The sequence below is a fragment of the Staurois parvus genome, unplaced genomic scaffold (genome assembly GCF_062004578.1).
Source record: "Staurois parvus isolate SC_StPar_1 unplaced genomic scaffold, SC_StPar_1.0 ptg000503l, whole genome shotgun sequence".
NCBI classification, from domain to species: Eukaryota; Metazoa; Chordata; class Amphibia; order Anura; family Ranidae; genus Staurois; species Staurois parvus.
In genome coordinates, this window is record NW_028318299.1 from 2,322,223 (window position 1) to 2,349,532 (window position 27,310).

Below are 27,310 nucleotides of genomic sequence, written 5' to 3' on the forward strand. Positions count from 1 at the left end.
CTAATGGGGAAATTCAGAAAGCACAACATTATGTTAACTGCCAAACGGTGGGCGTGGTTTACATGATGACATGTAACTGTGGTAGCTTTTACATTGGTAAAACAAAGCGTCTGTTCTGGAAAAGGATTTATGATCATGTCTCAGCTATTCAAACAGGGGACATTTCATCCCCCATAGGCGGACATGGCACTTGGTATCATGCAAAAAATGCACAATGTGTAAAATTTTTTGTCCTTGAAAGAGTCCATTTGGACCCTAGAGGGAGGGACCGGGACTGTCGTATTTTGCAGAAAGAAGCAAGATGGATACATAATTTGTCGGCAATGCAACCCCCGGGTTTAAATGACTAATTGAGGTTTAAACCTTTTTTTGCCTTGAGTGTTCAACTAGTTTGGTATTTATATTTGTGTTTTCTTCCTTTTTTTTGCCATCATATAGCCCATTAGATAGAGATGTCTATGAATATTTCTTTATATATTTTGTTTATTGATCTATTTGATGTTTATTTGTAAATTTGTATGTTCATATTTGTGATGTATTGATTATGTTCTTTTTCTTGAAATTAATGAGTATTATGGAGATATTATCACCTATGATGTAATATTTGAATAGTATAATGGAATAACCGATTGGTGGGCACACTGACTCTAAATGACCTGTGAATTTTGGGCACACAGCTTTTTTTCTTTTTATGGCTTTGATTGGACAAATTTATATTGGTCTAAATAGCGGGCCGATTTGGATATAGTTTCCTCCCTTTTTTTTGATTGTGGCTGTACTGTATATGGACATTAGTTTTGCTCCTTGGCGAAGATCCTTTCCTGCTTGCTGTGTTTGTGTGTTTAGCTCCCTTTGTTTGTAAACTCAGAACTGTCATCCATGGACCCAGGCAGTGCAGAAATACTGCACATCCAATGCAGCTGGATACAGAATCAATGGTAGAGATGGAACACAGACACAGGAGCTGGACTATCAGCAATCTGAAAGTGTGGGGAGATGCTGGGGTGTGTAGGGGGCATGGTTACATGTTTCCAGGTGGTAACACCTCTTTTTCAAGGTTTGAAAAAGAGTCTTTACTGTCTCGAAACGTGTAGCCACATCCCCCACATGCCCCTGTTATCTGTCATCATCATATAAGTTCCCACACTGTCAGATTGCTGACAGTCAGATTCATGTGCCTGTGTTCCATGTCTACCATTGGCTCTGTGTCCCAGATTAAATTAAAGTGCCCCTGTCCACCCGTGCTAATGCAAAAAGATGAACACGCATATAGGTCCCACACAAATATGTAAACAGTGATCGCACCACACGTGCGAGGCATATTAAGTAACATCAGAATGAGAATAATAATTCTAGCACCAGATCTCTTGTGTAACTCTAAGCTGGCAATCTGTAAAGGCTTTTTAGGTGTCACCTATGGAGATTTTTAGGTACTGTAGTTTGGTGCCATTCCACGAGCATGCTACATTTTAAAGCGTGACATGTTTGGTATCTATTTACTCGGCGTAATATCTTTTATATTTTACCCCAAAAATTGGTATTATAGTGTGTTTGTGTGCACTAAAATTCATCAAAGTGTATTTTTACTAAAAATGTATGTTTCAAATACCACTGCACAAATATTATGTGACATAAAAATATGCAACACCCCCCCACTTTATTCTCTAGGGCCTCTGGTTTAAAAATGCAATGTTTGAGGGTTCTAGGCAATTTTCTAAGTAACAAAATGCAGATTTTTATATGTATGAGAGAAATGACATACATGTATGGTGTCAATCACATACATGTATGGTGTCAAGTGAAAAAAAAAAAAAAATATATATATATATATATATACATATATATATATATATATATATATATATATATATATATGTCAGGATATATATATATATATATCAGGTCCCTCCTTCCCCTCTTGTATTGAACTGTATTGTTGCTGTGTTGTCTCCCATTCTATTGTAAAGCACTGAAAAAACTGTTGGCGCTATATAAATCCTGTATAATAATAATATATATATTGTGTGTGTATGTGTGTGTATCACAATATTTACATAGAAATATTATTAGATAGAAATGGACAACAATTAAATTAAAATTGAGAAATTAAAATATATGAATTATACAGAACTGTACTCTAAACATATAGAAACCTAGCAATTATAAACATCGTAAAAAAAGGATACAATTAAATACATAAGAAGATCTCACAAAATCCACTTGTTTACTTGTATACAATACGAGGTGGTGATCAGTAGATGGCAGCAGCTTACCTAGTCATGATCATCTTACTTAGTTCATTCATGAAAATGCCTAAAAAGCTGATAGGAGTATACTGAGTATCTACAAACTTTTCTCAGATATAGTTACAATATTTTTACTAAAAAAAAAGTATAAAGCTCCATTCAAATTAGGTGATTTGGAACAGCAGGCAGAATCACCACAATTTTGCCTGCAATTCTAATTTATGGCCAAACTCATGACATTCGTTTGGGTACCATATTCGTTAATGGCACCCTAAACGTGGTATGATTTTTGCATGATTGTTGTGTGACAGAATCATGCAGCAATCACAGCAAAACGCGCACTTAAAAATTGTGAAAAGCTTGTTGGCCAAAAAGGAGCACGAGCTTCTTTTGGGCGACAAATGCGCCTTGGGCAGCCCATTCAAGTGAAGGGGCTGCTCAATGTGTGTAGCAGGTACTGAAGGCATCATATTCAGATATCCAGAAATGTCAAGGGTCAGCGTAGGTAGAAGATTCAGATAGCCAGGAATAAGCCAAGGGTCAGGGCAGGTAGAAGACTCAGATAGTCAGGAATGAAGCCAAGGGTCAGGGCAGGTAGAGGACTCAGATAGTCAGGAATGAAGCCAGGGGTCAGGGCAGGTAGAAGACCCAGATAGTCAGGAATGAAGCCAGGGGTCAGGGCAGGTAGAAAACTCAGATATTTAGGAGTGAAGCCAAAGGTCAGAGTAAGTAGACTCAGATAGTTAAGAATGAAGCCAAGAGTCAGGGCAGGTAGAAGACTCAGATAGCCAAGAATGAAGCCAAGGGTCAGAACAGGTAGAAGACTCAGTTAGGAAGGAAGCCAAGAGTCAAGGCAGGTAGAAGACTCAGATAGTCAAGAATAAAGCAAAGGGTCAGGGCAGGTAGAACGCTCAGATAGTCAGGAATGAAGCCAGGGTTAGGAAAGGTAGAAGACTCAGATAATCAGGAATGAAGCCAAGTGTCAGGGCCGGCAGAAGACGACTCCGATAGTTAGGAATAGACAGGTAGATACCCAGGAGTGAAGCCAAACTTCAGGGCAGGTAGATACTCAGATAGTCAGGAATGAAGCCAAGGGTCAGGGAAGGTAGCAGACTCAGAGACCCAGGAATGAAGCCAAGGGTCAGGGCAAGTAGTGAAAGTAGGATGGATAGCAAGCAGGTACAGGGCACCACAGCTAAGTGTAAAAGTGTTACTCAGGCGCAAGTCCAGTTTGGGGTGGAGGAACTTGACTGTCCTGCACAGAGTCCTGACCTCAACCCCATAGAACACCTTTGGGATGAATTAGAGCGGAGACTGCTAGCCAGGCCTCCTCCCCTGACATAAGTGCCTGACCTGACAAATGTGCTTCTGGAAGAATGGTCCAACCTTCCCATAGACACCCTCCTAAACCTTGTGGACGGCCTTCCCAGAAGAGTTGAAGCTGTTATAGCTGCAAAGGGCGGGGCCAACTCAATATTGAACCCTACGGACTAAGACTGGGGGGCCATTACAGGTCATGTGTGTGGAAAGGGCGGCACCAACTCAATATTGAACCCTACGTACTAAGACTGGGGGGGCATTAAAGTTCATGTGTGTGGAAAGGCAGGTAAACCAATATTATAGGAAATATAATGTACAGTATATGAGACCCTCATCTATGAAAAGGGTCTTTTATAGATGAAGGGAATCCCCAACCGGTTGTTTACAAAGAGAAGTAAGAGGCTGGGAACTGTCATTTAATTACAATTTATACACACCTTTTTCTTTGTAAATGTCAGTGTTGCTGAAGTAGGTTGTATACATTTTGTGATGCTCCACTTTACAGGCTGGGTCAGGACATCCCCCCAGACATGTTATTTAATTAAATGTAATATTTTAATGTTTTAAAAATGACTAAAATCACATTTAGATTTTTTTTGCATCGGTTCCTCGCTTATTAGCCTAGAAAATGGCCAGAACTGTTTTCAGTTCCCTTTGACTTCAATGGGTTCAGATTTCATACCCAAACTTTACTCATGTTTGACAAACACTGCTCGATCCGAACTCAAATATACTGTAGATGTTATTATGTATACCTGTATGGAATTAAAAACAGAAGTGTGCTTCAACTGCATGTTTTAGGGTTCCTGTATATTTAGTTTTCAATAGAGTGGGATATTTTTTTCAGGTTTTTATTTGTGTCTGTAACTCCATTGAGGATATTTTTCCATGTGACAAAAGGACAAAAAATGGTGGGTTCAGTTCTCACCAGTGTTGTCAGTCCTGCCTAAGGTCTCCCCTGCTGGACTGCAGTGCACCTCCTTTTTCTCGTTATCCTCATAACATGTGTGTGTGTGTGTGGGGGGGGGGGGATCTGTAGTCCAGTTGAATGGGTAGGGCTTCCAACAACACTTCTTGAAATTTCAGTGCAGCACTTTGTTATCAGCTCAAACAGAAATCGAGGAGCAAATAATAAACAAGACTGCAGCTATAAAAAACAAATATAGTCCAAATCAATAGTGCAATAAAAGGAATAAATGATAATAAAATCCAGTTCCGGTTAGCGTGGTGACGTCACAATGTACTGCTCCTCCCTGTTTGGTCACAACTGACATCATTGGAGGCCAGGAGTGATTTGTCTAAACACCACACTATAAATACCCTTGTGAGCAATCAAGGATGAGACACATCCTCCTGGATATCCAGATCCAGGACTTGTTTTGACATTATAGTCAACCATAAATACCTTCTAGTGGACAACGTAAGGTGGCACAATGCATCTTTTATAGGGGGAACTCTAAGTTCCCAAGGAAGTTAGGAGCTGACTGGGTTTCTGATAAATCAGCAAATATTTTTCTGTACTTGCAGATTTTTTAGTACAGGATATTTTTTGTTCCTAATTTAGGTTTTGATTTCTCTTGGTAACTCCACTGGGCAGAAATTCATCAATTCTTGTCTTTTTGATGACAGAACAAGGATGGGTGATGTGGGGATGATTGATTCTGAACATGAAGGCATGGACAGCAATACATATATGGTCCGGGGGCGGACTGACAATTCATGGGGCCCCCGGGCAATAAGGGATCATGGGGCCCCTGTGTCCTCGCCCACACCCAAAAAAGCCTATGAAAAAGCCAATGAAAGGTACCAGGGGCATCTCATGGGGCCCCCCTACTGACCCAGGGCCCTCGGGCAGTGCCCGAGTGCTCAAATGATCAGTCCGCCCCGGATATGGTTACAAGTTCTGACCCTTCTATACTCCACTAGAAATGTGTTTTTGTTTGATTTGTGACTCCGTTGGAGAGACTTCCTACAGAAAACAGCAGACTCAGTATTACAGCAGGATTTCATTATCTTAGTGGGTGTGACTTCTTCCTTCCTTCGGATTCCAGTGATGATAGGATCCCTGCAATACAAAGTTTCACTTTCAATGTTTTAATGCAATTGTTGATCGCAGTGAAGAGCTCTGGGTGGAGGGTGCATCTGCATCTTCCCTAATTGGTGAGTAAAAGTAAAAATTGGGGTGTCAGAGAGTGTTGGGGGGGGGGGGGTGGCTACATCCAAGGGCTCCTACACACCTAGTGCATTGAACTGTGAAGATTGGCTTTGATTATCGCAGACCCAACACAAGGACGAAGCCAGGGGCGGACTGACAACTCATGGGTCCCCCGGGCAATAGGGGATCATGGGGCCCCTGTGTCCTTGCCCAAACTCAAAAAAGCCTATGAAAAAGGTACCAGGAGTTTAATGATCACCTTAATCAGCCACAGAACCCCTGTAATTAATATGTGTTTGGTTTTAAAGGGATGAGGTGGAAACCCGAGGTTGGAGGCATATGCAGAGAGTGGCATTGATAGCTCTTCACTCACTGTTCAGCCCAGAACAGACTGGGAAGAGTGCAGGGAATAGTAACGGGGCAGTCCCCAGCCCAGGTAATGTGCCAGGCAGGGGCGGACTGACAACTCATGGGGCCCCGGGCAATAGGGGATCATGGGGCCCCTGTGTCCTTGCCCAAACTCAAAAAAGCCTATGAAAAAGGTACCAGGGGCATCTCATGGGGCTCCCTACTGACCCCGGGCCCTTGGGCAGTGCCCGAGTTTCCAAATGGTCAGTCCGCCCCTGGACGAAGCAGATCCCTTGATGTCTATGTGATCAGTTCACACAAGAGCTGGAGTGTAGTGGAGAAAAATGTAGCCATGCTTCATGCAGCGCAGTGTGCAAAAAAGGGGTAAAGTGTGTGATTGTATTGCAGCATGCTGAAGTGCATAGAACTCACATAGAGGTTCAAAAAAAAGAGAGAAAAAGTTAAGGAGCGCACGTTCGCATTGCACTTTATTCAGCTCATGAATGTTATAGGCACAATAATGAGCACCAGGTGATGCAAATGAGCCCTTATTGTTTGTTAGGAAGAGAAATAATGCCCCATACACACGATCAGAAAATCGTACGCAAAATGCCGCTTTAGAAGCGACCGTACAATAATCTGATCGTTAGTATGCAGCTTTCATCCGAAATTATTTAAAGGGACAAGCATGAAAATTGTTCTCGTACAATACCAGATTTTCCTTTAATCCGTACAGTCTTCATCCGAAAATACAATACATTACATCACTTCCGAATGTTCTTTCTGTCGTACAAGAATTTTCAGAACGTTAGTATCCCCTTTCAATATGAGACTAGCATGCGAAAACGAAAAACTGGGCGATGATTTGTCCAATATTGTCATCGTCTGTACGGGGCATAACCCTTTGATGGCAAAAAAGCAAAACTTGTGTGAAGCAGTTTTCAAGTGAAGCACTTGTCGGCAAAGAGTTAAATCTCTTGCTGGCTGAGTACAGAGAACTGGATGGTGGATGTAGTGCAGATTGAAAGCAGATGCTCAGCACACGGCAGAGTGACCCAATGTATTGCCCATGAACAGCACAGGCCCAGCAACAGCCTGCAATACTGAGCTGCAGATAGCAAAGCTAGCAGACTACGTTTATGCATCATGGCTGGATCTAGGGGGGCTCTTGGGTGGGCTGCACCCCCCGGATTTTAGTTGCACCTCCCCCAAAGCTCTGACGGAATACACATCTAGTTTGTGAGCTCTGTTGCCTCTCTGCAAAGAAACAGCTTGTGTGATATCCTGGACGGGTAATCGCAGATGTCCTACCCGGCGATCCTCTCCCGCTCCAGCTATGTGCTCTCTGGAAGGATCTCCTGATCTCCTGGCACCAGGGGCGGACTGACCATTTGGAAACTCGGGCACTGCCCGAGGGCCCGGGGTCAGTAGGGGGCCCCATGAGATGCCCCTGGTACCTTTTTCATAGGCTTTTTTGAGTTTGAGCAAGGACACAGGGGCCCCATGATCCCCTATTGCCTGGGGGCCCCAGGAGTTGTCAGTCCGCCTCTGCCTGGCACATTACCTGGGCTGGGGACTGCCCCGTTACTATTCCCTGCACTCTTCCCAGTCTGTTCTGGGCTGAACAGTGAGTGAAGAGCTATCAATGCCACTCTCTGCATATGCCTCCAACCTCGGGTTTCCACCTCATCCCTTTAAAACCAAACACATATTAATTATACGGGTTCTGTGGCTGATTAAGGTGATCATTAAACTCACTTAGTGCCTTATCTGCATTAAATTAGCCTCAGAACCTGTGTGATTATTATGTGTTCAGTTTTAAAGGGATGTGTGGCAACCCTACTGCAACCTGCCTCTCTCCCTTCCGGTCCTGCTGTCCATTTCACTACTTATAAAGGAGGTTCTGCCCCACTAAACTGGTGGTCATCTCCACTTCCCTCTGCCATATTTTTAGAGGCTAGTGACCTGTGCGTACCTCTCCCTCTCCTGGCACAGGGAGCTCTGCACTGCGCTACTTTAACTGGCAATTGCTTACTCATGCAACACTGTGCCCAAATGTGATTTATATCATTTTTGTCACATAAATAGAGCTTTTCACCATACTTTTGGTTGTACTTAATCACCACTGATTTTTTTTTTAATTTTTGCCATATAAATGAAAAAACAAAAAAAAACAAAAAAAAAACAAATTTTCTTTATTTCTGTTATAAAATTTTGCAAATAAATAATCTCTCTTCATCAATTTAGGCCAAAGAATATTCTGCTACATTTCTTTGGTGAAAATAACCCAAACAAGTCTGTATGAAAGTTATAGAGTCCACAAACTATGTGATATATCTGAAAATCCTGATGTACTGACAGCCTCATTACTTGAGGCCTGAAAACGCCAGTACAGTACAAGTACTCCACCAAATGTCAGGACCGTACAAATCCCCCCAAATGTCAGGACAGTCAAAATCCCCCCAAATGCCAGGACAGTACAAGTCCCCCCAAATGACAGGACAGTACAAATCCCCCCGAATGACAGGACAGTAAAAAATCCCCCCAAATATCAGGACAGTCAAAATCCCCCCCAAATGACAGGACAGTATAAATCCCCCCAAATGTCAGGACAGTACAAATCCCCCTCAAATGTCAGGACAGTACAAATCCCCCCAAATGTCTGCACGGTACAAATCCCCCCAAATGTCAGCACAGTACAAATCCCCCTCAAATGTCAGCACAGTACAAATCCCCCCAAATGTCAGGACAGTACAAATACCCCCCAAATGTCAGGACAGTACAAATACCCCCCAAATGTCAGGACAGTACAAATCCCCCCAAATGTCAGGACAGTACAAATCCCCCCAAATGTCTGCACAGTAGAAATCCCCCCAAATGTCAGGACACTACAAATCCCCCCAAATGTCAGCACAGTAGAAATCCCCCCAAATGTCAGGACGGTACAAATCCCCCCCAAATGCCAGGACAGTACAAATCCCCCCCAAATGCCAGGACACTACAAATCCCCCCCAAATGTCAGCACAGTACAAATCCCCCCAAAATGTCAGGACAGTACAAATCCCCCCAAAATGTCAGGACAGTACAAATCCCACCAAATGTCAAGACAGTACAAATATCCCCAAATGAACTCTTTTTGGAAAGCAGACTATCCAAGGTCTTCAGTATGAGGAATGGTGAGTTTTGTGAAGTTGTCATTTTTTTAAACACAATTTTTTAGAAAATTAGTAAATGTAATCATTGTTTTTTACATACTGCCATCAGTGCAGTACAGCATCATCACAAGACTGGTGTGGCGGTGAGCAGGGATACTGCCTGGCAACAGTGTGCAATAAAAAGAAATAAAAAGTAAATAGTTTTTATTTCTTTTTTTTAACTTTTTTTTTAAGATTTTTTTTTTTGGGGGGGGGGAGTGTTACAATTTTTTTGACATACTCTCATCAGAGTATTTCAGTGTCACCTTAGTGCCTAGGGGAGTCGCCCACCAGCAGTAAATGTACTGTTGGCAAATCTTGAAATGGTGATTTTAACATTGGGAGGAAACTATGTAATCTTAGGTCTCTGAAGGAGACACACAGACAGAGCCACACAATGAAGTTGGAAGAGAAGTGGTTCAGTCTGAAGCTGTGTAGGAGGTTCTTTACTGTTAAAGCATTAAAGACATATAACTCCGATGACACGCAAATTTACCTCTCCACCCCTCGCCTCACCCCTTCAGTCTCCGCCCGTATCACCCACCTACTGAACGACATATCAGACTGGATGTCGCTCCATTTCCTCAAATTGAACCTTTCCAAAACCGAGCTCCTGATTTTCCTCTCAGCCCGCACCCCCCCACCCTCTCCATCATGACCAACAATGCCACCATAAGTCCCACCCCACAAGACAAAGTCCTAGGTGTCACTCTAGACTCAAACCTGTCCTTCCAACCCCATGTCCAATCGTTGGCAAACTCATGCAGGCTCCACCTCCGCAACATCTCCAAAATACGTACATTCCTAACCCCAGACACTACTAAACTACTCGTTCACTCCCTTATTATCTCATGTCTGGACTACTGCAACTCCCTCCTCACTGGCCTACCTCATCACAGACTATCCCCGCTTCAGTCTATCCTGAACTCAGCAGTCAGACTCATCCACCTTAGATGTGATTCTCAGCAAACACAATGTATGGGAATATAGAGAATAGTGGTGACATGAACACATACACAGGTTGGACTGGATGGCCTGGTGTCTTCATTCACCCTTACCAACTATATATACAGTATAACTATGTAAAGTGGCATCAACTTCTAATGGGGGAGGAATATGAACATTTTCTTTTTTAAAACCCCCAGAAAGCAGCTTGACATTTACCAGCACACATACTATCTATCAGCAAACACAGGAAACCATATCAAAGGAAATGGCAGAGATATTTCCTGGAGGCACTATGGGAGGAACTCAGAAACAATTAACTCCTTCATCACAACACATAGCAAAGCATCACCATTTGTGTTATGTTGTATTCAACGTAAATGTAAAGTCAAACCTATTTTGTATTGTATAGTGGAGGGTTAGAACCCCTGTCAGTGTATTTATTTATTTATTTATTTATTTGCAATGTTCCCATTTTGTACAAAGGCAACAGCCAGTTGTTAGAGAAATCCCCTCTTAGTTGTCATCAGAACAAGTGTCTTGACTGAAAGCTCGCCCCTCATCCCCTGTTCTGGTGACAACTTTAAAGCTGCCCATTCATTAGCAGAATTTTTGTTTAAACGTTTTAATTTTACAAACATTTGTTCGAATTTCTATTTATTATTCGGGTCAAATCAACGTTCGTTTTTGGCCGCAGTGATGAAAAAAATGTGGAATTGTTTTCTCAAAACATTCAATTTTAGAGAGAATGGAGTTTCCAGATGTTCTCTTCCAACATCATTGTGTGGCTCTGTCTGTGTCTCTCCTTCAGCGACCTAAGATTACATAGTTTCCTCCCAATGTTAAAATTACCATTTCAAGATTTGCCAACAGTGAACAAGATTCTAACAGTGAATGTGGTTTTCGTTCTGGAATCTCCATTCTCTCTAAAATTGAATGTTAAAAGCAAGTGAAATCTTGAAGTATTTCAAACAACATTTGTTCCTGATCACCGCCACACGAGTCTTATTTCACCAGACTAGTGTATGCCAGCAACCGTGTTCAAGACCACTGCCACACCAGTCCCCAGTGTTGGCAGACCAATGTGAGACAGAAACAATGTTCCTGATCCCCACCACACCAGTCCTAGTGTCACCACAGCAGTGTATGCCAGCAATCGTGTTCAAGACCACTGCCACACCAGCCCCCAGTGTTGGCAGACCAATGTGAGACATCTACAATGTTCCTGATCCCCACCACACCAGTGTAAGCCTGCAACAGCATTCCTGACTGTGATGGGAGTCACTTTGAGTGGGGGGCCTATGGAACACAGCTCACTTTGGAGAGGTGGGAGACCCCTGTCTCAGCTCCCCATATCCCTCTTATGTGTAAGTCACCCTGTGCCTGTTAGGGGTACAGGGTGATCTGTCCTAATATTGTGTGGGCTTTGTATCCGACTGTAGACATGTTTAGGAGATATATGGGGGGGGATTGTTGATTTTTTAATGTTACGTGGCTGCATCCCATTGTTCTATTGTTTGGGAGAAAAATATTATGGGATGTATGTGTTTATGTGTATTAGCTTAGTGGGGGGGGGGGGTGACTCCAGCAGCCCTCCTGCTGATGGGACTGTCTGCAGGTGTGAAGTTTGAATACTTGTATGTCTCTTGTTGCTAAATGTAGATTGCCCCGCCCTGTGTCATTATGCAGGGAGGGGGGATTGTCTACTGAGTGTATATATCTTGTATCTGTGTTCAAATAAACTAGTCTACCTCCTGGTTTACTTCAAGACTGGTGTCGTCTAGTCTTGTATGGTGGTGTCTGTTGTCTGTGTTCAGATGGGGAAGTGGTATTCTAACGGAAGTACCCAAGTGCAGTCTGGGTCGGTGCCTTTACAATGACCACTGCCAGTGAAACCAGCAACAGTGTCCCTTATTGCTGCCACACCAGTCCCAGTGTCACCAGACTAGTGTAATCCAGCAACAGTGTTCCTGATTGCTGCCATACCAGTCCTCAGTGTCACCAGACCAGTAGAAGACAGCAACAGTGTTTATGTTTGTCACCACACCAGTCCAAGTGTTACCAGACCAACCAGATGCATTAATTATACCCCTTAAAAGCTTGAAGGTGCTCCTTGGATTTTGGGCTCCTTTATGCATTCAGGCAGAGGAAACATCTGCCAATGCACAAATTTGTACTTCCGTTAGAATACCACTTCCCCGGCCGAACACCGACAACAGACACCACAGCCAACCATACAAGACTAGACGACACCCGTCTTGAAGTGTCCACAACTATCCAAAAATGGGGTAATTTGGGGGTATTTGTACTGTCCTGGAATTTAAGGGCCTCAAGACATATCAGTACATCAGGAATGATCAATTTCCAAATATATATAGTACCATATCGTAGACTTGTATCTTTCACACAGACTAAATATGTATATAGTGATTTGGGTTATTTTACTAAAGAAATGTAGCAGAATCCATTTGTGTCTAAATATATGAAGGAAGATTATTTATTTGCTAAATGTATAACAAAGACTAGGAAAAATGTTTGTTTTTTTTTTCAAAATGTTGTCTTTATTTCCTATATGTAGCAAAAAATACAGAATCCAGTGATGATTAAATACCACAAAAATCTATCTGTCTCGAAATATTATATAAAATAAATGTGGGTACAGTGTTGTATGCCGGAGTAATTGTCATTCAAAGTGTGACAATGCTGAAATCGGAAAAAATTACCTGGGCAGGAAGAGGGTGAAACAGTCCTGACTTGAAGTGGTTAAAAAACCTTTCACCTAGACAAGTGGTTATTTCACCCAGAATGAATATATCAATACTTTATTTGTACAAATCATGTGGCAAATTGGTTATAAATAGATCAATAAGTGCTTTTTTTTAGATACACTTTAAAGTGGTAATAAACCTCGTAAAAAAAAAATAAAAAAATCCCCCCGCAAGGTAAAGATATAATGTGGTAGTATGCATTGCATACTAGCACATTACATAAATTTTAAAACAAAGTCCTCCAGTGGCGCAGCTGTAGAGGATTCCATCTTTACTTCGTCTTCCTTCCGTGTTGGCGAGCTCTGGCCATCTGGCTGGCTGACCCGTGATGACGTCACTCTCACGCATGCGCACAGGAGTCTCGGGGCAGAGCACAGTGCTCGGGAGGAATGGCGCGGGTATGCCGCTCCTTCAGAGCACATGCGCCGGCTGTTAAAAATAAAAAATATCTCCTAAATGGTGCACGTTTAGAAGATGTTCATTTTACCGACAGGCAAGCTGTAGATAAAAATGAACAAAGTGGCTTTACTACCACTTTCATTATAATTAACACGTCTGTTTGTTTTTAGGTAGGATATAAAATGGAGGCTCCAGTGTGTCTGATTGAAAATCTCCAAGATGGAAGTTTCCAGGTCAACGCTGAAGCGGTAGAAATCTTGTCCAAGATCAATCAGCCATTGGTTGTGGTGGCCATTGTTGGGATGTATCGTACTGGAAAGTCTTATATGATGAACAAGTTGGCTGGCATGCAAAAAGGTGAGAGGACCTCTGCCAACAGATTGTCCTATTAAAGTGTGTGTGTCTGTGCAAAATAAGAAAACATGTGTCGTACATCTCTGTCATGTGTGCCCGTTTCCCCGTGTTGTATTCCTTTAAAGATTCTGCAAGTACATGTTCATCTGCCGAAAATGTCCTCAGATTTTAATTTGCTGTCACGGTCTGACAACACTGCACTTATTCTTGACTGAAATGACAAGAAATGGTGTCAGCCCTGCCCAGTTCTGTTTTGCTTAATTACAGAATCCCACCCACCGCATTTCCACAACATAGGGAAAGGCATTGTAGTCCAAGGTAAGAACTGGGAGGGATTATTGGACTCTTTAAGATAACACAGAAAGAGAGAACAGGGCGCAGGACTCATATGAATTTCTGGCAGGACCAGCAGATTGTTTTTGCATTCATTAAACTAATAAAGCAAAACAATTTCAACATTCCAAATCCTAAGTTTACCTAAAATAAAAAAAAAATAGAAAATCAACAGAAGGGATGTTACTACTTACCTTCAGTAAGATGTGTTCTTCGTGCTGCTCTGTCCTCCTTTCATTGCAATGCCCCCCACCCCCGTATGCCCCTCCACCCCCCTTCCCCACTGGCAGGAGTAAATAGAGCTAAGGGGCTGAGATGGGCACTCATCAACAGACCCTGACAATATGCCCACCCCTTCTGCCCTGCGGCTATGTTCATAGAAACTGTACTACAGCTTCTATGATTGGAGCAGGATCTATGAATGGAGGGAATGGACCTACCAATCATCTGCCTGTTCTCTATTCATAGGTCACTTTACATTCATAGAAGCTATAGTTTCAGGTTCTATGAATGGATAAACTGGGTGGAAAAGTGGGCATAGACTGTCTCTCTTGGTGAGTGCCTGTTACAGCCCCTTAGGTCTTTTAACCCCCCCACACATACACACACGCACACACATGCACACACACACACACACGCACGCACTCACACACGCACACACGCACACACATGCACACACGCACACACATGCACACACGCACACACGCACACACATGCACACACGCACACACGCACACATACAAACCAGAAGATTACGATAATGGTGGTGGAGGCTTTGGAGGAGGAAAGTTTCAGCCAAAGGAGGACACAGGAGCACAAGGGACACATCTCACTGGAAGAAAGTATTGGCCCTTGTGATTAGTATTTGAAAATAAAACAGCATGTGGTTCATCTTAACATGATTGTAAACGAAAATGTTAAAAGTTGGAAAAGAAAAAAAAAAGAAAAAATAATCATCTCTATACTTACCTGCTCTGTGCAATGCATTTATACAGAATGGCCTCAAACTTCCTCTTTTCAGGTCCCCCATCAGCACTCCTGGCTCCTCCTCTCTTGTGCCCCCATAGGAAGCTGCTTACAGTGGGTGCATTCATGCGTGCTCGCTCCCGAGCCCTGCTGGTGCATCTATTGACACAGACAACGGGACTCAGCCCTGCCCCCCGCTCCCTCATCACTGGCTTTGATTGACAGCACTGGGAGCCAATGGCTCCCGGTGCCCCAGAAAAGCCAGTGAGACATGGAAGTGAAGGAATAGAAAAGTTGCAGACATTCACAAAGCTGGTTCAAATGAGGGCTCAGGTAAGTATAGGGGAGGTGAGGGGCCAAATTTGATACCTAAACATTTTTCCCTTAATGCAAGGAATGCATTAAGGTAAAAAATGTTTAGGCTCTATAACCACTTTAAAATTCCAATTAGACCTTTATCCAGACATGAAGCCTAGGTGGCCAGGAGGACGGCAGTGAGTGCACAGCTCCCCCTTCCTATACCAGAGTAGGCCACATGCCTTTTAACATTGGGGGTTGGGCAAACCATGCAATTATGGGAAGCAGCAAAGTCTTCTCCTTACAAAACACCTAATCCTATTGGGAGACAATGGCTTCCTCCCCTCTTCTGGTGTCCCAGGAAGAAGGTGCCTCAAAAAAAGAAGTCTCCCAGATATTTACACCCTCTCAGGGGGATGAGTATAAGGGTACAAAAGTACCATTTATCCATTCCCATAAATAATTAAAAGTAAATAAACACACCAGCACATGAAAAAATTCATTTAATTAAAAGTAAACACAAGCACAAGTCTATTATTACCCCCCAAAGTAATTCCACCTCATTCAGGATGTCCAACGAGGTAATCTATATTAATCACGTCATCCAGCAATGTAATCCATCACCAATCATGATTTTTGATCTTATTTGGAAAATACACTCACCGGCCACTTTATTAGGTCCACTTTGCTAGTGCCAAGAAAATCTCCCCCACACCATGACACCACCACCAGCCTGAACCATTGATACAAGACAGGATGGATCCCCCCACACCATGACACCACCACCACCAGCCTGAACCAGTGATACAAGGCAGGATGGATCCCCCCACACCATGACACCACCACCAGCCTGAACCATTGATACAAGGCAGGATGGATCCCCCCACACCATGACACCACCAGCCTGAACCATTGATACAAGGCAGGATAGATCCACCACACCATGACACCACCACCAGCAGCCTGAACCATTGATACAAGCCAGGATGGATCCCCCACACCATGACACAACCACCACCAGCCTGAACCATTGATACAAGACAGGATAGATCCACCACACCATGACACCACCACCACCAGCCTGAACCACTGATACAAGGCAGGATGGATCCCCCCACCATGACACCACCACCACCAGCCTGAACCATTGATACAAGGCAGAATGGATCCCCCACACCATGACACCACCAGCCTGAACCATTGATACAAGGCAGGATGGATCCCCCACACCATGACACCACCAGCCTGAACCACTGATACAAGGCAGGATGGATCCCCCCACCATGACACCACCACCACCAGCCTGAACCATTGATACAAGGCAGGATGGATCCCCCACACCATGACACCACCACTACCAGCCTGAACCATTGATACAAGGCAGGATGGATCCCCCACACCATGACACCACCAGCCTGAACCACTGATACAAGGCAAGATGGATTCCCCCCACCATGACACCACCAGCCTGAACCATTGATACAAGGCAAGATGGATTCCCCCCACCATGACACCACCAGCCTGAACCATTGATACAAGGCAGGATGGATCCCCCACACCATGACACCACCACCACCAGCCTGAACCAAAAGATGGATCCATGCTTTCATGTTATTTTTGCCAAATTCTGACCCTACCATCTGAATGCGGCAGCCACCGCACCAGTCTGCCCATTCTCCCCTGACCTCTGACAACAAGGCATTTTCCTCTATACAACTGCCATTCACTATATACTTTCTCTTTTTCAGTTGTGCGTGAAAATCTCAGTAGATCAGCAGTTTTTGAAATACTCAGACCAGCCCATCTGGCACCAACAACCATGCCACGTTCAACGTCTTTTTTTCCCCATTCTGATGCTCGGTTTGAACTTCAGAAAGTCGTCTTCACCACATCTACATGGCTAAATGCATTGAGTTGCTACCATGTGATTGGCTGATTAGCAATTTGTGTTACCAAGCAATTGAACAGGCGAACCTAATAAAGTGGCCGGTGAGTGTACTGTATATTTCCCATTAACCTTGACATTACCCAGAACTGTTTTTTGGGATTTATCTTCATAGACATCAGTGGAGTATGGAGTGAAGGGGTAGTAACCTGTGCATTACCATGCAATACCACAACTCAGAAATGTGAATGGGCCCATAGGTTTACCGTGAGAATTGCCATATGTATTTGGATATGTCCTGTGCTTTCAGGTTTCGAGCTCAGTGCTGCTGTGCAAGCAAAGACCAAAGGTATCTGGATGTGGTGTGTCCCCCATCCCACAATGAAGGAGCACACGCTGGTCCTGCTGGACACAGAAGGTCTGGGGGATGTCCGTAAAGTAAGTTTTGATCAAATTTTCTCTTTTAGTAATCAGAACAGATGATGTAGTAATATTGGTTCTCTCCTCACTCCACCCATTACAGATCACCGTACTCAAAGATCACATGTGGTGCTTTTATCTTTTCATTGTCCAATCAGTAGGCTCTAGTGGATGGGTGACCGAGTTACAGTATATTAGTAATCTGTAGAGGAAAAAATTTAAGTTATAGATATGCCTGTCTGGTAAGGGTTCCTGAATAATAGGAATATGCATCCTTGGGAGGTAGACCAGCTCTCATATACAATAAGGGGGAGATTTACTAAAACTGGAGCACTCAGAATCTGGTGCCTGTACATGGGAGCCAATCAGCTTCTAACTTCAGCTTGTTTAAATAAAATGGTTGTAAAGGGTGAAAGTTTTTAACCTTCATGAGTTCTATGCAGGAAGATCAAAAACCTTCAGTGTGCAGCCCCCCACCCCACAGCCCTCCTAGTACCTACCCAAGCCAATCCCAATCCAGCGATGTGCACCAGATCAGCGGCTCTGCTGGGTCTCTCCCTCCTCATTGGCTCCTCCTCCCACTGCTGTCAATAACAGTGAGGAGGGAGCAGGGCGTAGGACTGAGCCATGCTCTCTGTATCCCATAGACACATAGAGGCAATACAAGAGCGAGCACGTATGAGTGCCCCAGAGCAAGCAGCTTGCTAGTGGAGGCACTCAACAAGGGGGAGGGGTCAGAAAAGCCAGCGGGGGACCCGAGAAGAGGAGGATCACAGAATAGGTAAGTATGATGTGTTATTATTTTAAGAAAAACAATTGAACCTTTAGAAACTCTTTGACAATAAAATCTAGAAGCTGATGGGTTAGTATGTAGAGCTGCACCAGATTTTGTTCACTCCAGTTTTAGTAAATCTCCCGCTATGTGTCCATTTAATAGGTAACTCCACGTTCATGCAACAAAATAAAGCAAATAAAGTCTTATTTTAGGCATCTTGAACAGTAGGAGATTTGGTGAGATACTCCCCAAGGGTGAAATACTCCTAAAGGGATGAAGACACTAACTTTTCTCATTAGAACACTGAGAGTGAACCAAGTGATTATAATGAACCAGCCCCTCCTGTGTTTAGCAGGTAAGGAAACAGGTAGGAATCTGCTACAAAGTGTGTTAAACTCCCTGCAGTGTGCATTGATCACCCATAGGGGAGGTTTTTTTTTTACAACTACAAAAGTGGAGTTACTCTTTAACCTCCTTGGTGGTATTCCCGAGTGTAGCTCGGGGTAAAGTCTCAGTACCAAAAGCGGTAACCACGAGCTACACTCGGGCTTACCATGCGGCGTTGCTCTGGGATTCCCTGCAGCGCTTACATTGTCCTTTGCTCCCGCGATGCGTCCCCTGCAGCGTCCCCGGCCATCTCCTCCGGCCGATGCCGGCATCTGGCTTCCGTGTTCCTGTCCCTGTGACGTCGGGACGTACGGGCGGCGGCAAATTTGAAAATGTAAAAAAAAATGACATTTTTTTTAAAACGATTATGTCATAGCAAAACATTCCTGTATCAAAGCATTTCACATACATTTTGTCCCGAGTGCTTTGTCCGGCGCCCTGCCTGCATTTTGACTGTTCTTTCTGCCTGGAAACTTAGAAAAGTCCACGGCGTCCAAAAAGCGTCCCTTTAGGTCAGACGCAGTTTTAGACCGGCTAGAGAACAGGGATAGTAAATCAGAACCACTTGCAGAATTGAGTGATAATGATTGGTGGGGGAAATTCCTCATCAGACACTGAAAACGATTCTGCAACTTTGCTCAGCGATGTGCGAACTTGGCGCTATATTTCACATTTCAGTGTTTTTGGTTTCATTATATTATTGAATTAAATGTATTATTATTATATTGTTACTTTTTATGATTATTTATTAAGTAAGTAATTACTAAGAATTGCAGGCCTACAATACATAACACCAAATTTCCATGCAAAAAAATGGTACCGCTTTTGGTACAAAATTCCTGACATAATCATACCACCAGGGAGGTTAAATCACTGTCTCATCAGTAGCAAAATTGTTTATAGCATGTGCATTAAAATATACAAATCAATAAGCATCAGTAACAAATTTTCCTGTTATCTATATTATGAATTGTAGAATGTCCCAAAGATTGAGAAGAACTCTGAGTTCCTTCGCAGAGAAGCAGTATTGCTGCTTTCAGGTCCACTTACCAAAGCCCTCTTATTAAGAAAACTCTAATTTAACAGCCTCAACACTTGAGCAGTAAATCTGAGTAACTTGGACATGGTTGTTTTACAGGGAGACAAGAAAAATGACCTGAAAATTTTTTGTCTGTCGGTCTTGCTGAGCAGCGTCCTGGTCTACAACAGCCGAGGAACCATTGATGAAGATGCAGTTGAGAAGCTCCGGTATCCTTCACATTCCAGTGCCCTTTAAAGTCATCACAAGAGACAGCACTTATATTCAATGCAAAATGTCCCTTGTGCTGCTGGCTACTCTCTTAGTTAGGTTCAGAATGTTTCATAGCACCAGGGGCAGACTGACCACTGGGGAACTCGGGCACTGCCCGAGGGCCCGGGGTCAGTAGGGGCCCCCCAGAGATGTCCCTGGTACCTTTCATAGGCTTTTTTTGGTGTGATTTGAGTGTGGGTGAGGACACAGGAGCCCCATGATCCCCTATTGCCTGGGGGCCCCATGAGTTGTCAGTCCGTCCCCGCATAGCACCCACCCCCAAAGGAGCCTTTGGTTCATTAGGTCCCCTGTTCCCAGTGCTCATGACTCTAAAAATAGTGATGGGCCAAACACCCCGCTGTTCAGTTCATGGTCAAACATTCGAATCTAAGGAAAGTTTGACCGTCAACTTCGAACACGGACAATTTACTAAGCGGTATCTTACCGCTTTTCAGCTGCTAAAATATGGCCTGAGTCCTATTATTAAGTCATGTGGTATTTTAGTAGTGAAAACATTCTTTAATGTTTCAGCTGTCAGCGAGGAACCCAAATGTAAGAAGAATTGCAGCATTGTCCCGTGTCATGGATGTAGCCCGTATTAAATATTTACTCATAGATTAAACATTTTATACACTAGGTAAAAGGAAAATGTAATGCCAGTTAAAAATATATAAACTTAAAATAAAAAAAAAACTGTTATATTTTTTTAAGATGATGGTTACAAATGTAAAGTTTATTTATGTCACCCAAACAACAAAAAAGACCACTGACACAATTTCATAATGAATATAGTAAGCATAGTAGCTCCTTTGTCACCATCCAACTTCTGCTCTGCGTCACCTCCACTTCGATGATCCAAAAAAATAAAAGGAATGTGTGGTCACCATGCAGGAGGTGCCAAGAAGATGTACAGTATTTTCTGGCGTATAAGACTACTTTTTATACTTAAAAATATACCCCAAAAATTGGGGGTCGTCTTATACGCGGGGTATAAAATGTGAACCTTGAGTTTGTTTGGGTCAAGCTGGCTGGATGTGCAGTAATGTACATACAGTATACCGCACTGAGCCAAGCTGGCTCAAAACAAATGGCCCTATGAGAGATTAATCTGTCAGCCCGCTGGATGTGCGGTATATACAGTATACTGAGCCAAGCGGTTTCAAAATGTACCGGTACGTCCCTACTGTAATCAGCCCGCTGGATGTGTGTATGTACGGTAGCTGAGGCTACATACAGTATACACTGGGCCAATCACAGCGAGTGATGTATTCTACTAATGAATACAAAGCCTGCTCGGATTGGCTGAGTCAGAGAGGTGGGCTGATGATGTCACAACCTCAGCCAATCCGAGCTGGCTTTGTATTCATTAGTAGAATACATCGCTCGCCGTGATTGGCCCAGTGTATACTGTATGTAGCCACAGCTACCGTACATACACGCATCCAGCGGGCTGATTACCGTAGGGACATACCGTTACGTTTTGAAACCGCTTGGCTCAGTATACTGTATATACAGCACATCCAGCGGGCTGGCAGATTAATCTCTCATAGGGACATTTGTTTTGAGCCAGCTTGGCTCAGTGCGGTATACTGTATGTACATTACTGCACATCCAGCGGGCTGTATATATACTGTATACTGTATGTAGCCGAAGTTACCGTATTACCGCACATCCAGCGGGCTGTATATATACTGTATGTAGCCGAAGCTGCCGTATTACCACACATCCAGCGGGCTGTATATATACCGTATACTGTATGTAGCCGAAGCTGCCGTATTACCGCACATCCAGCGGGCTGTATATATACCGTATACTGTATGTAGCCGAAGCTACCGTATTACCGCACATCCAGCGGGCTGTATATATACCGTATACCGTATGTAGCCGAAGCTACCGTATTACCGCACATCCAGCGGGCTGTATATATACTGTATACTGTATGTAGCCGAAGCTGCCGTATTACCGCACATCCAGCGGGCTGTATATATACTGTATACTGTATGTAGCCGAAGCTGCCGTATTACCGCACATCCAGCGGGCTGTATATATACTGTATGTAGCCGAAGCTGCCGTATTACCGCACATCCAGCGGGCTGTATATATACCGTATACCGTATGTAGCCGAAGCCGCCGTATTACCGCACATCCAGCGGGCTGTATATATACTGTATACTCTATGTAGCCGAAGCCGCCGTATTACCGCACATCCAGCGGGCTGTATATATACTGTATACTGTATGTAGCCGAAGCCGCTGTATTACCGCACATCCAGCGGGCTGTATATATACTGTATACTGTATGTAGCCAAAGCTGCCGTATTACCGCACATCCAGCGGTAACCATCTGATTTGGAATTTGATCCATATGATGACTGTCTTACAAATGTATCACAAGATGTCATTCATGAACTTATGATGTCAGAGGATGAACATGAGGATTTTGAAGGATTTTAAGTACCGGTAAGACATAACCATTTCAATTAAAAAATCTGATGTTTTTAAATGGTGTTGCCTCGGAAGGGGGGTAGTCTTATACGGCGAGTATAGCCCAAAACCTATGTTTTAACTGGAAAATTAGGGGGTCGTCTTATACACCCAGTCGCCTTATACACCGGAAAATACGGTAGGTACAATGTAGCCTCTTTGTATGGTGCTAACAGGCCTCCTGCCCATATTTTTGTTAGCATGGATCTCCTCTTCCTGAGACAGCAATATACACTCACTGGACACTTTATTAGCTCCACCTTGTTAGTGCCAAGTAAATCTCCCCCACACCATGACACCACCACCAGCCTGAACTGTTGATACAAGGCAGGATGGATCCCCCACACCATGACACCACCACCAGCCTGAACCATTGATACAAGGCAGGATGGATCCCCCACACCATGACACCACCACCAGCCTGAACCATTGATACAAGGCAGGATGGATCCCCCACACCATGACACCACCACCAGCCTGAACCATTAATACAAGGCAGGATGGAGCCCCCACACCATGACACCACCACCACCAGCCTGAACCACTGATACAAGGCAGGATGGAGCCCCCACACCATGACACCACCAGCCTGAACCATTGATACAAGGCAGGATGGATCCCCCACACCATGACACCACCACCACCAGCCTGAACTGTTGATACAAGGCAGGATGGATCCACCACACCATGACACCACCACCACCAGCCTGAACTGTTGATACAAGGCAGGATGGATCCACCACACCATGACACCACCACCACCAACCTGCACTGTTGATACAAGGCAGGATGGATCCATGCTTTCATGTAGTTTACGCCAAATTCTGACCCTATCCTCTGAATGTCGCAGCAACCAGTCTGCTCATTCTCTTCTGACCTCTGATATCAACAAGGCATCACAGGGCAGCACAGTGGCTAAATGGTTAGCACTTCCGCCTGGCAGTATTAGGATCTTGGTTCGAATCCCAGCCCTGGCACCTCCTGCCTGGAGTTGCATGTTCTCCCTGTGCCTGTGTGGGTTTCCTCTGGGTACTCTGGTTTCCTCCCACACTCCAAAGACATGCTGGTAGGTGAATTGGCTTCTTTCTAAATTAGCTCTAGTATGTGTATGTATGAATGTGAGTTAGGAACCTTAGATTGTACGCTCCTTGAGGGTTAGGGACTGATGTGATTGTACAATATATATATATATGTAAAGTGCTTTGTAAATTGATGGCGCAATATAAGTACCTGAAATAAATAAATAATTTTTGTCCACACAACTGCCGCTCACTGGATATTCTCTGGATATTCTTGATATGGTTGTGTATGAAAATCCCAGTAGATCAGCAGTTTTTTAAATACTCAGACCAGCCCGTCTGGCACCAAAAACCATGCCACATTCATAGTCATTTAAATCCCCTTTCTTCCCCATTTTGATGCTCAGATTGAACTTCAGCAAGTCATCTTCACCACATCTAGATGCCTAAATGCAAGTTGCTGCCATGTGATTGGCTGATTATCAATTTATGCACTGCATTTGTGCACTGCATTGCTTATCACTGCACCTCTTACTTCAGGGGCTACATGTCTACCAAAAGAGCTCCACCTACTATAGTTCCAAGGGAGCTAGATCCACAACTGCCTCCTCTGCTCTCTAATTCTCCACTCAAATTCCCCTCTATTTCCGCACTGCTCAGGATGCCACCTGATGGCAGAACTTGAAACTGTTCTAACACCCTCTTACAAGCATTCATTGAAACTGTTTAGTAGATTCATACACTGATCGTTTGACATTCTGTCTGAACTGCCAGAGGTTGTGCCAGGTTTAACGTACAGGACCTTCAAAGACAAAGACATGACTTGTACATCCTTAACTCAAAATTAGTTTTGTGGGGGAGCTGGCTGAAATGATTAAGGTAAAATCTAATGATAATGAGAATAACGAGGGGCAGTTCTCCAGACACTTTCCCGCATTCATCTGGGTGGTGAGAGATTTCACCTTGATGCTGGAGTTGAATGGAAAGAAGATCACAGAGGATGAGTACCTGGAAAACGCTCTGCTACTTGAGGAATGTGAGTAATAATTCAGCTACTGTTGCAGGTTGGGTGTCAATGGGTTTGATAAAATGAAGTGTGACATACATTTATTTCTCAAAATGCCTTTGTTTTGATAAATGGTTATGTCATCAGGTTTTCAGTTAGAATTTGAGTTGTTTTTAACTGTGAATTTAAGATATTCGTCAACCGTCAGTTTCCAGTACAGGCTTGATTTGGATGGCTGAAAGCTAATACAGATTTTAAGTGTTGTTAAAAACACTTTTTTTTTTTGGAAAGAGTAGATAAGGGTTAGAAGTTAAAGAAAATCCTCCAATGGGATACATGTTCCTATGACAACTCTCCAAGATGGGAACTTCATGAGTTTTGGAGAGACATCTTTTCATTTTCTATTGTGCTTCCAGGACAGGAAGTGAAGAAAAATCTCTATTTTATGATGTTTTTTCTTCTTATGGCCAATATTTTTGTTGTGTTTCTGATTTTGCATTGTTCTGTTCTTTCAAGTGGAGGGTACAGAGGAGACCTCAAAGATACAAGAGCGCAATCGGAGCAGAGACGCCATTCGGATGTATTTCAACACCCGCAAATGTTTTGCGTTTGACCTTCCGTCAGGAGATAAAAACGTTCTTCAGAAGATGGATGAGGAAGAGCTCACCCCTAGCTTCATGGCTCAGTGTCAGAAATTCTGTGAATACATTTATAAAAATGCTGAAGTTAAACATGTGGATGACATCATACTCGTGTCTGGAGAAAGTAAGTGTATCTGCCATAAGAGAGTAGAAGAAGAGGAAGAAAAGATGAAAAAGAGAGAGAGAGAGCAAGAAGAAAAGAAGGAACAGGGGGACAAGATGAGGGGAAAGGGGGAGGAATAGAAGGAAAAACTTAAAGAGAGATAAAGGATGAGTGAGGGGGCAATGGAGATGGAGAAGAAGGAACAAGAGGGAAGGAGAAAGAAAGAATGGGTGAGGGAAGAGGGGGGAGGGGAAGACTTGTCAGAAGCAGAGGGGACAGGAGGAAGGAAATGAAACAAATAGGCAGATAAGAAAAATGAGAGAAGTAGAGGGAAGGAAGGAGATGGATGTACACATAGAGAGAGAGAACAGGAGAGGAAGAGGAAAAAGTCAGGGGGTGGGAAGAAGGGCCTGAAGGAGAGAGGAGAAGAATGGATCGGGGGAGAGATTGGGAAGGAGTGAGAGAGATATTGAAAAGGAGTGCAATAAGAAGAGATGGAGGAGGAGGGGAGGAGAAATGGAGAGGAATGAGGGAGAGGGGAAGAGATAGAGAAGTAGGGGAGGAGAAATGGAGAGGAATGAGGGAGAAGGGAAGAGATAGAGAAGGTGTGTGAGAGAGGGGAAGAAATGAAGAAGAGAGAGGTGAAGAGATGGAGGAGTAAGGAAGAGGGGAAGACACGGAGAAGGAGTAAGGGAGAGGGGGACAGATCAGGAAGGAGTAAGGGAGAGACTGAGAAGGAGTGGTAAAAGAAAAGATGGGGAGGGAGGAAGGGAGAGGAGGAGAGATGGGAGACAGATAAGAAAAAGGAGAGAAGTAGAAGGAAGGAAGGTGATGAATGTAAACACATAGAGAGAGGAAGAACAGGAGAGGAAGAGGAAACAACAAGGGGGTGCGGGAGGAAGGGCCCATAGGAGAAAGGAGAATAATGGAATGAGGGAGAGAGATTGAGAAGGAGTGAGAGAGAGAGAGAGAGAGAGAGAGAGAGAGAGAGAGAGAGAGAGAGAGAGAGAGAGAGAGAGAGAGAGAGAGTGAAAAGGAGTGAAATAAAAAGAGGTGGAGATGGAGGAAGGGAGGGGATTAGAGATGGAGAAGGAGGAAGGGAAGGGATTAGAGATGGAGAAGGAATGAGGGAGAGGGGAGAGATGGAGAAAAGAGAGACAGAGAGATGGAGGAATGAGGGAGATATGGAGAAGGAATGAAAGAAGAAGACAGGGAGAGTAGGAGAGATGGAGAAGGAGTGAGGGAGAGGGGAAGAGATGGAAAAGGAGTGAGGGAGAGGGGGAAAGATTGAGAAGTGATAGAAGAAGAGATGGAGAAGAAGGGAGGAAGAGGAGAGATGGAGAAAAGAGAGGCAGAGAGATGGAGGAGTGAGGAGAGGGGAAAAGATGGAGTGAGGGAGAGGGGGATAGATTGAGAAGAAGTGAGGAAGAGGGGGAGATATTGAGAAAGAGTGAGGTAGAGGAGAAGAGATGGAGAAGAGAGAGGTTGAGAGATGGAGAGGGAGATGGGAAGAGATGGAGAAGGAGTGAAGGAGAGGGAAAGAGATGGAGAGGGAGTGAGGGAGAGGGAGAGAGATCAGGAAGGAGCAGGGGCGGACTGACAACTCATGGGGCCCCCGGGCAATAGGGGATCATGGGGCCCCTGTGTCCTTGCCCAAACTCAAAAAAGCCTATGAAAAAGGTAACGGGCATCTCATGGGGCCCCCTACTGACCCCGGGCCCTCGGGCAGTGCCTGAGTTTCTAAATGGTCAGTCCGCCCCTGGGAAGGAGTGAGGGAGAGATTGAGAAGGAGCAAAAGAATAAAAGATGGAGAGGGAGGAAGGGACAAGAAGATAGATGGAGAAGAGAGAGATGGAGAAGAGAGAGGTGGAGAGATGAAGAGGGAGTGAGAGTTAGGGGGAGAGATGGAGAAGGAGTGGAATAGAGGGGGAGAGAGGGAAAGGAGGGTAAGGGAGTGAGAGATGTAGTGTAGAAA

General features: G+C 44.0%; 1 protein-coding gene across 2 annotated transcripts in view; it reads left to right on the forward strand.

Moving 5' to 3' along the window:
• The first annotated feature begins 5,570 nt into the window (after positions 1–5,570).
• The window catches only part of LOC149451997 (guanylate-binding protein 3-like), a 33,731-nt gene continuing 11,991 nt past the window's right edge, over positions 5,571–27,310 (forward strand). The window contains exons 1-6 of one of the 2 annotated variants that reach the window (XM_089689941.1): positions 5,571–5,726; positions 13,546–13,732; positions 17,521–17,648; positions 19,931–20,040; positions 24,434–24,621; positions 25,108–25,356. In XM_089689941.1, the coding sequence (XP_089546067.1) occupies positions 13,558–13,732; positions 17,521–17,648; positions 19,931–20,040; positions 24,434–24,621; positions 25,108–25,356 (850 nt within the window). In that variant the 5' untranslated portion in view covers positions 5,571–5,726; positions 13,546–13,557. Of the gene's footprint in view, positions 5,727–13,545; positions 13,733–13,839; positions 14,048–17,520; positions 17,649–19,930; positions 20,041–24,433; positions 24,622–25,107; positions 25,357–27,310 lie in introns of those variants that run through there. The other variant, XM_089689942.1, reaches the window with a different exon arrangement.